Here is a 10,459-nt window from a genome sequence, read left to right as displayed (position 1 = left end):
AATAAAGGAGAAAATTGTATTAGGTACATCCGGGGCGCGATAGCCGACGATTTCTCCGGGAAAAGAATTCAGTTTGCACGTAACTAAGTTTACAAGACAGAGGTACGAGGGTTTTATCAATTTTTATACAATAGTTGTTAGCACCGAGTATCGGAAGAGTTCTTGTTTTATTCAGCTCTTTTAAAATAACTGTAGCGTGTGAATTCTTCTCTGTTAAAAGTTCCGTAACAAACTGAATCCTTATCTCAATTTTTTGTTTGTCCGTTTGTCTGTCAAGAGCTTATCTCGAAAACCCGTGGCGAAATCGAGATGAAATTTAAGGCATATTTATTATTCGAAACTATGAAAAAAATCTACTTCTTTTTAAACTGCAATCTTGTAAAACCTTATTTTAATTTACATACTTTACAGTCACTGTAGGTTTGTGCTACTATCTAATATGTATTTAAGTTGTACCTAGTAATATTTCCGGCTGGCTATGCTATACATAGATTGTACATGTACATAAATAAAAAGGCACACATTAAAATTATATTTTTTATTAAATATATGTTAATACATCATTAAATCAAGGCAACTGTGGCCGAAAACTAAAGCTAATCACTGTTAATAAACTAATAATAATGCGATTCTTATAGTATTCAAGCTAGCATTACTAACAGGGCGTAAATGCTTTCTGCAGATTTAACATTTTGTGAGACAAAACGAACAGCCATCTAAAAACAGATGATGGATCACATTAAAAAAGCTGGAAATAGCAAACCTATGGATAGTTCACATATACAATATGTGATGTTATCTTGTTAACAATTTTGTTCAACATAGAAGATACAGAAATCTGTGAGTAGACGGACAAAAAATAAACTTCAGCGAATTAAGAGCCCAAAATACATCGCACACGCAAATAGGATCATAACGACAGCAGCTACCAAGACTTTTAAACTGATAGTGAAAGCAAATATTTAAACTCGAACGAGAAAAACCTAATCTTTCCAGCTTTTACTTAACCTTTAGAATCAGCCAAAATTGCGAATAAAACGTCTCCAGCGGCCATATTGGCACTTTTGACAGGCAGCCATCTTTAAGATCCTATTCGCGCCATAACTATCCCACTTCTTAGCACGGGCGGCGGTCGGGCCCACGGCGGCGCGGGGCAGACTTCAGGATGTTATCCACACGCAGAATCATCTCCGCTGCCTCGGCGGCTGACACTAGGACTTGGCGTTTGACCACGTAGGACTCTGTGATGCCGAGCTTCTTCATGTCGCCGACTCTACCCTTGTTCATGTCTGTTGAGTAAGGAGAGCGGGTTAGATAAGGTTACGGAGGGATAAATATTGTGGGCGATTCTGATGCAACAACACAACGCAAGTAATTTTATATTATGCGATAATGAATCTTATTACTACTAATACTATGGTTGGAAATGTCTTAGCTATGTTAAATCAAAAACGGTGCATCCGAAAAAATATAAGCTCACTTCGTAGGATTACCTGGAGAGTTTAGATTACATTATAGCCTTATGGCCATCTTAACAGAGTCTAACGCTGCGTTCCTAGTAGGCAATATTTTCACTGCCGACTGAGCCAACAGCACATCGGCTTAGTATGCCGAGTATTCACAGTTTGCTAGCTTTGCTGTAATTTTTAACAATTTCTCTACTATAAATGCAGCCAGCGAACCCCATATTCTCTCCAAACAACTGACAACTGAAGTCAACTCACATACTGATCTCTCAGCTGACACAGGTCTCCTTGGAAAACCAACCTTCTTAAACGGAACCCACTTGTAAATTTCTACATCACAATCAACTCACCAAGCCCCATCGTGATCTCCCCCTGCGCATGATGTGCCCGCAGCCTCGCGATCAACTCGGCGCTGTCGTAGCCGGCGTTGTCGGCGACTGCGGACGGCAGCCGGCGTAGAGCCACGGCGAAGGCTTCAGCAGCCGCCGCCTCCTTGCCGGCGGTTCGGGCAGCGACCTTGGAGACCGCTTCCGCCATCAGCATCTCGCTGGCACCTGGGGGGAGATTGAGAATTGGTTAAAAAGTGTTTTGATTGGAGAAAAGTCTCTTCCCATACATTCTCAACGAGTTTTTTTCTGTAGTCTCAACAAAAAGTAACTGCTTCGTCGCCATTTTCACTCTTTGATTTTGTAGCTGTAAATGCTCTAATCTGGCTGTTTTAACCCCCAAAGCCAAAAGGGGGTTCTGTACTTATTTGTACTGCCTCTCCTTGCTCAGCTATTTAAGAAATGTGGGTAAGTTTGTAAGGTCTCGCTTCGCTCGGCTTTGTGATTTGGAAAGTGCCAGTTAAGTTTGTATTGCCTCGCTTCGCTCGGTCAGCTTCAGGGTATGCAGGATTGAGATGAATGGCCTCACTTCGTTCGGCTCTGTACACTTTATGGAATCCCTGTTAGGTTTGCGCAGCCTCGCTACGCTCGGCACTCTAGGTTTTAAGAAATATGAGGCTGGTGTGAATGGCCTCGCTTCGCTCGGCTATTTAGGGTTAAGAAAACGCCGATAAGGTTAGGCTTTAGAGAATGCTGGGTTAAGATATATGGCCTCGCTTCGCTCGGCTCTTTAAGGTTTTAGGAAATGCCGGTTAAGTATGTATTGCCTCGCTTCGCTCGGCTCTCAAGGGTTCAGGAATGCGAGGTTGGTTTATATTATGGATCCGCCTGAGACGCTTAGGAAGAAGCCACTCACCGCCCCCATAGATGACCTTGGGCTCCCGCACGGTGGCGGCCAGCACGCACAGCGCGTCGTGCAGACTGCGCTCCGCCTCGTCCAGCACCTGCTGCGTGGCGCCGCGGATGACTACCGTGCAGGCCGAGCCGAGAGAGACGCCCGAGAAGCGGATGAGGGGCTCTTCGCCGATTAGCACCTGAGGGTAGGATGGGAAAGGGTTAGTTTTCAATATGTACGGTCATGAGCAGAGAAACCTAACCCCCCCTCTCATAGTAACAATGCTTCTGAGAGGGGTCAGATTTCTCTGCCTTATACTTACGGTCGGTCGCCGGTAAAATATAGGTAAGGTGCAAGCAATGATGCCTTTAATAACCAGCTTTTTTATTGCAATATAGTTCTAATGCAGGCAACAGTACATATCAATATCACACTAGTAATAATACACAAAACAGTCTGCCTTTCTGCTGAACTTGGAAATTTTTGGATTCCATCAACGGCGCATTATTTTGAAACCTACGATCGTAAACTAGACGGCCTTATAGCTAAAAGCAGACATCCTTTGTATGAATAAATCACTTATATAATAAATGAGGTACTTATATGCTTGCTGTTAATAATAACGTCCACATACCTGTTCAATAAGCTTGCACTGGCCCAGCTTGACCTTGCCGGGAGTATCGAACGTGGACACAATCTCGCCCCCCGTGACCAGCGCGAGGCGCTCGATGCCGTCGAAGTCCGCGTGCTCGATGGCCATCACGTTCGCATCGGCGAATAGTTGTTCCGGGTAGTTGTAGATCAGCTGTCTGCGGGGTGAGGAGTGGGTTGTTAATGATGGTAAGATTTTGCCCTTCAGTCGTCTACATAACCAGTTTCAGAACTGTTGCAATACGAGGCTTTTAAATTACTTGTACGGAACTGGTTCCGATCGTGGCTATTAATTTACTTGAGATATTTTGCTGGTTGGAAGGTTAGGCTTATTGTTTGAAATTATTAAAACAGAGGTTGTGCTACTCCTTTTTATTGTAGCTGAAGGTGTCTCTTATGACGCAACTGCAATCTGTTTTATACATACTTAAAATTCTTAAAATCATGCCTCTGTGATCATTGAGACTGCTGGACATAGGCCACTCCCAAGGAGTGTTACACCCATCCAGCTAGAACATAGCCTGTAGCTATCTAATTCAGGTCCAGATTTAATTGCCTAAGAATAGTTCATTATTTTAAGTATGTCCTCACCTGTTAATGAACACATTGCACTTGTGCGCGAGGATGTTGTTGACCTTGTCCTTCATCTTCTCCTTCTCGGCCAGCTCAAGCTCGGCGATCTTGGCCATCGAGTCCACCTTGATGGTGGAGCCGAACACCTTGATCTTGTCCGTGTCCATAGGGGTGTTGGCGATGAGGATGTTGGCGTTCTCGATGCGCTTCGGTTGGTGCACGCCCACCTGTGATGTGATCGTGGATTTCTTAGTACATATTTGTGGTTTTGGTTGCAAGATTCAAATTTAAATGAAAGATTTTCAGGAAAGTAGATATTCCAGTATTGTAAAGAAATATTAGAATAAAGGCGAAAGTATGTAAGGATGTTTGTAACTCCTTCACAGTAGAAACGGCCGAACCAATTTGGATGAAATTTGGAAGGAAGGAAGATGGCACCTGGACTTTCTATCCCAGGATTCCCAGGCAAAGATTTTTAGCTTGCGGAAACTCCTCATACTAAATAATTAACGCAAAAATTACACAAGTCTACCTTATTGCCTAAAGCAATCTCCACCACTCAACCTACCTTCTTGTTGAGCAAAAAGCCCTCGTCCAGGAAGGACTCCTCGAGCACTCCGCCGGAGATCTTGATGATCTGGATCGCCTTCAGGTTGCCCGAGCCCTTGAGGCGCAGGATCGCGTCTACAGCTAGCTTTGTGAAGTGCCTGGAATTGTGGAAACATTGAGGGTCAAGAGTGGTGACATGAAGAGAGGTATAATATTATATAATAGGTATAATATCATATCATAATGTAAATGTATGTGGAGAGTGTCAATCGGCTGGCACTCTGGCACAGATGATAGATTCAACAATGAAAAAAAAGTGGGAGGATTTAATATTCTAGTACAAACTTGCCTACCAGATTTGTGACTGGGTTTGCTTGAAAGGAGCCTCCTCAAGTGGAATGAGCAGTAGGTACCAACAATAATCTGACTCAAATTCAAATTCAGCTGTTGTGTTTGTCAACACACAAAGTAGTCTTTATGATCATGACACATTATACCAAGTTTCTACAGGAAAACTGCTGGTTTTATCCAAATACAAACATAACATAACTTACTCTTTGTGATTGGCCAAGATCTTGGAGCTCAATGTGGTGCGGGCAATGTTCTCCAGGTCTGCCCGGAGGTTGGCATCATTCATGTTCTTCTCGTGGTCGAAGCTGGAGTCGGAGAGGGCCTTCCTCGCCGCCTCCACGGCGATGCGCCACCCCGCGATGATGGTCTGCGGGTGCAGCTTCTGGTCAATCAGCTTCTCTGCCTCGCGGAGCAACTCCGCAGCTGGAATGTTTGATTAGGTTTATTTTTTAGTGGGTAGTGGTAAGTTTAACATAAAAAGGGCTAGTTTGTTCATGTATTGCGGAACATTTACAAATGTATAAATATCCAACCTGATGGACTTATGCTAGAAACATTTTCAAACAAGCATTTTATGTCAACGTATGTTTTAGGTGGTTTTAGTTTTCTTCTTATTGTTTTAGTGCATTAGTAAGAGCATGTAACATTTTAAACAGTGGATAAAATATATTATGCCACTTTATTGCTTTGAAAAATACAAAATGTTAGTAAATACAAACTCAAAAGTTTATTTTCATTCCGCATTTTTTTTTTTATGAATGCTTATATTTTTGGGCCCTTTGTTGTTACAAAGATCTAACAGCATACCTAATACTGTGACTGAGGTGGTTCCATCGCCCACTTCTTCATCCTGCACCTTGGACATGTCAACCAGGATTTTGGCGGCCGGGTTGTCCACTCCGATAGACTTCAGAATAGTAGCTCCATCGTTTGTGACTTCTACCTACAAAGTATAGTGTTTATAGGTTAGTTCACTGTTTTTACTTCAGAATTCTATAATGCGCTGATTAACTCGTATTATTTAAGCATTTAAAATGTGAGAGTAGTTACCTGGCCAGCATTTCTTCCCATGGAAACCAGAATTTTGTCCATTCCCTTTGGTCCTAGGGTGCTTTTGACTAGATCTCCAATAGCTATGGCTCCAATAAAACTGGACATACGAGCAACTTCCCCCTTTTCTTCTTCGGCCGCATTGCTCAAAATTCTAGTCGGGTTTAGAGACGTCTGAAAAGGCCAGAAATATTATTTGTGAGCACACGTGCAGGTAGAACAACGACAGCCGAAACTTTCATCACGTCGTATTGGGCCAATCTATGTTAAAATTATGATGTAATCATATGATTCGATGGTAATTGGCATAAATAATATAATAATGCTTACCATTTTGTTGGTTTTTAACTATTTATCACAGAAAAACTAAGAAATTCACCCGGTTTTTGTGAACTTGCTAAAATAATGGAAATGAAACCAAACCAAAGACAAATTTGTTTTATTTTTAATTTTAATAGGGACAAGATGGGGTTGTCTGTGGTAGGCACAAATAGTCTATGGTATGTAACCTCTGCCTTAGAATAATAACGGATCCTGAATATAACTCAACTAAAAACTTTAAAATAGGTGAACCTACCTACTTCTCAAATGAATATATAAATTCTGTGAGGTCTGCGTAAACATTACCATTTCAGAGCACATATTCAGCGATGTAACACATTTTTTTCTAGCGACAGACATTCAGTGCTTTTCCATTAGAATAATAACTTTCTGGTTGAACGAACGTAATCGCACCCCATGATTCATGCTGTCTATGGATTTATGATTCATGTGTCATTTTCATTCATTCATTCAATCATCGCCATATTTATTTTCACTTTGTAATATTTCTTTGATTTCTTGAGTTTTCTTTTCTTTTGTTGGCTGTTATAAATTTTGTTTACAAACAAACTCATCCAAAATGGAAGACCAAGGAGGAAGTTCTGGCCCCCGAGTGAGTGACAAACGGCTAGCGCAAACCCAAGCAAAAGTCGACGAAGTTGTCGGTATCATGCGTGTCAACGTAGAAAAGGTTTTGGAGAGGGATCAGAAACTGTCGGAACTGGACAACCGCGCTGATGCACTACAGCATGGAGCCGAGCAGTTCGAGCAGCAAGCTGGTAAGCTGAAGCGAAAGTATTGGTGGCAAAACATGAAGATGATGTTGATAATTGGTGCCATCGGCGCTGTTCTGCTTATTATCATCATCGTGTGGGCGATCCCCTCTGGAGGCGGCAGCAGTGCCCCCGCCGTCACGCCATCGCCCGACGCTGGACGATAATCGACATTCAACCGCATTTTCTCTACTGGAACATTGTCAGCGCAAAGTATTTATAGATTACATTAAATGTCATGGCCTTGCCTGCTATGAAAGTTTTTACACAATTTAAGATTACCTTTGCAGGTGTGTCTCAGTCTGTCTTTCAGATGTTACATTAATGTCCAGGTTCTTATTCAGTGATAAGCCAGTCTGGCAGTCAATTGTCTTGAAGATTCTAGATAAGAATGTATTCATATCTCTCAGTCAGAACCTACTGTTTCCTCAGAATGACTCACCATTGATCACAATATGACTGATTATAAGTGATACTTGGCACTAAAAACTTTACCTTTTAGCAGAAATAATAATAGGAAGGAAAGTTGTTTTAACACATTTCCATAAATTCATATATGGTAATTACGAGTATTTTTAATAACGATTCAAATTATATTTACAATGTATTTCAGAAATAAATGAAAAATAACATCTTTGTAATAATGTTTCAAAACTTTAGCTAACTCTTAATATATTACTACTATACAAACCACATTTTATACTCTCTTTATTAGACTTATACAAATTATAAATGGCCAATGAAAGTAAATACTTTGTGATACTATTTAGTATTAAATGGATAAAGGGTCTACCCTACAAAGCTTTATGTCCGACTATCGAACTGGTTCTAAGAATGCACAAATTACAAAACTTATACAATTGTTCCTAAAGTACTTTTAAAATTATATATTTCTGAATGTTGCAAAAAATTTATGCTTGTTAGGTACTGTCAAGTTACTGTAAAAGCACAGTTTTTAATAAGTGTTGTCTGTACTAAACTTATCAAGTTATCATTATCAAGTTATCAAATATTATATGTTAAAGTTAAAGGGTAGGATATGGGAACTTAAGTTATACTTATCATAAACATGTATTGTTTATAAAAATGCATTTCATTAAGTTATGCTGCTAGTAGTAGCACAAATGGGACCAAATGCTACTTGAGTATAGCAGGTCCATTTATCTATTGGATTGTCTCGGCAGAGGATAAATAAATGTTTATGTTTTATACTAAATTAATATGAATAAAAACTACTATTATGTGTAATCTTAGTTGTTTTGTATTGTTTAAGAAGTAATAAATGTGTATTGTATTCTTCCATTTTGTTGTTGTTATTTAAATTACTTCCTTTCAGTTTTAGGAGGCACAATGATGGATGTAGGATACTTCCTACTGCTGTAAATGGGATTCTACACTTCAGATTTAAATGCTTTCATGTTTATTAGACTACAAAGTAGCGTGCCCTCCCCCCCCAACTTCTTCAAGTGCCTCTCCTATTGGAGAGGAGAGCTATTGGAGGTTGGCAGTCAGCTCCGCATACTCTTTTCCTTCTCTTGCCAAGTGAAATAGATCTTCAACACTGCCAGTTCCTGTCCCCCTAACGGGATTCCACATTGTTTTTAACTAACACTTCTTATTCGCAGCTACTGAAAGGCTGTTCAAAGTTTAAACCCCATTAAACTGTAATAACAAAGTTGAAAAACTTTAAATTTGACCGTTAGTCAATTAACAATGATGTACCTAATCAATGCATAAGCTTCCATATTGGCCATGAATGGCGGGCCTAGCTCCAGCCAGGGCAGGTACATTGGCGCCAATATATCACTAATGCAATGCCATTAACATTCCTAACGCATCATACAAGTAAGTACTTAGTGAATGCTGATTGCTGCCATTAGATGCCTTCCAGATGTACAGTCAACAAAAGTGATAAGTATCCAAAGTTAGGGATACAAATAGATGTTCCTTCCTACTCGGGAATCGACGAAATTTAAATCCTATTCAGTCAGGTTTATTCATAAGTTCAAAATCAGAAAATACATAGGTACTTACTTATTATTCAATAGATGGTTTGTTATTTAGACAAGACACAAAAGTGTATACCTAGCTATACTAACCGTGCTACAGTATCTACCGGTATGAAAGCATGAATGAATTTCATACGAGTGCACTCCATACCAAGGAGCCTACACAAATGAAAAACTCGGTAGTACGGTAGTTTGGCAAAGGCTAGAGCTATGTTCAGAATTTTCAATGTACTTACTTATTTATTTATTGCTCCACCAACAGAATAACACACATGCAATTTATTAAAAACTTATTAGAGACACAAAAAGGTGCTCGTGTGAAATAGGTTCTATTACAGGCGGAAGCAACATTCATTGAACTGCTAAGTAATAGTTGGCATGCAATATTATACAGAATCAATATTAAATTTAAAAACATTCATAAGTACATCATTAACTACATTAGCTTATAATTTTATATAAAGGAGAATGGTCATTTCTCTATGGCGCCATGACCCAGAGCGGCCATTGATGAAACATACACTGATGTGTAGTCCGTGACTACAGCATATACTGGTATTAATTTTATTATTATGAGACATGGGAGAACAAAGATATAGGTGATGAAAGATCAAGTCTTTCTACTGTACTAGATGTTACCCTCGAGCTAAAAATTGATTTTAAAAGTGTTCCCGTGGGAATTCCTGGATAAAAAGTATTTTATAATACTTCGGGATAACGGGTACTTGAATAGAATGAAATAATTTTTGAAATTGGTCTCTTTATAAAAATAGGTTTCTGAGTGTGAAATGTGCAAAAATAATTATGATATTATTTGCATAAATAAAATCATGTAATACATTTTGTGATGCGCTATGTATTGGGAATCCCATGATTTAGATTATAAAACTTATTTGTGCGTGTACCATTCATCAAAATCTTATTTAACGAAAAAAATATATTTAATTAATTTACTTTTTAACCCTAATATCTCAAGAACCCCATGGTTCAGATTTTTTTAAATATTTTTCCCTGATAATAGACGCATTTTTCCTGAAATAAAAATGACATATTATGTATCTAGCCTATCTGAAACCTAGTTAAACATTGTGAGATATGGCGTTTCGACTTTCTCCGTGTTCGGCATCATAAGGGTCACAGTGACAGTTAAATAAAGTCCATTTTTCTCTCCACCTTTAGTTTGCAAGGTGCGGGTGCCTATATAAATAGAGTGAGTCGCCCGCGCGCCTCAGTTGTAATATCACCATGCAGAAATGACTAGGTTTCAGATAGGCTAGATACATAATATGTCATTTTTATTTCAGGAAAAATGCGTCTATTATGTAGTCTGAGCCTATCTGAAACCTAGTTAAACATTGTGAGATGTGTTTACTATCGCATGGTGGAGAGAAAACCAACTGTGACCCATAAGCTACTGATGAGTGTATCAGTAGATAAATATTTGAATCTATAAATTTATAATGCATAGATTTCTAGGTAAGTAATAGATATACTA

General features: G+C 39.4%; 2 protein-coding genes across 2 annotated transcripts; one reads left to right on the top strand and one right to left on the bottom strand.

The window, feature by feature from the left end:
- Positions 1–523: 523 nt before the first annotated feature.
- LOC105395727 (T-complex protein 1 subunit beta) lies at positions 524–6,311 on the bottom strand. The gene is made up of 10 exons (XM_038112120.2): positions 6,192–6,311; positions 5,862–6,035; positions 5,619–5,754; positions 5,015–5,234; positions 4,480–4,618; positions 3,930–4,138; positions 3,322–3,496; positions 2,709–2,886; positions 1,817–2,020; positions 524–1,289 (listed from the first exon to the last, which is right to left on the bottom strand). The coding sequence occupies exons 1-10, from the start codon at positions 6,192–6,194 to the stop codon at positions 1,117–1,119; spliced, it is 1,611 nt and encodes a 536-aa protein (XP_037968048.2). The 5' UTR covers positions 6,195–6,311; the 3' UTR covers positions 524–1,116.
- A 341-nt stretch (positions 6,312–6,652) lies between these two features.
- Positions 6,653–8,257, top strand: LOC105385247 (synaptobrevin-1). The gene has a single exon (XM_011555596.3). It carries the CDS (start codon positions 6,763–6,765, stop codon positions 7,120–7,122), a length of 360 nt encoding a protein of 119 aa, XP_011553898.1. The 5' UTR covers positions 6,653–6,762; the 3' UTR covers positions 7,123–8,257.
- The last annotated feature ends 2,202 nt before the right edge of the window (positions 8,258–10,459 follow it).

The sequence above is a fragment of the Plutella xylostella genome, chromosome 13, assembly GCF_932276165.1.
Source record: "Plutella xylostella chromosome 13, ilPluXylo3.1, whole genome shotgun sequence".
Lineage (NCBI taxonomy): Eukaryota > Metazoa > Arthropoda > Insecta > Lepidoptera > Plutellidae > Plutella > Plutella xylostella.
The sequence above is the reverse complement of the archived record's forward strand: the minus strand, read 5'-3'. Positions and strand labels throughout refer to the sequence as shown.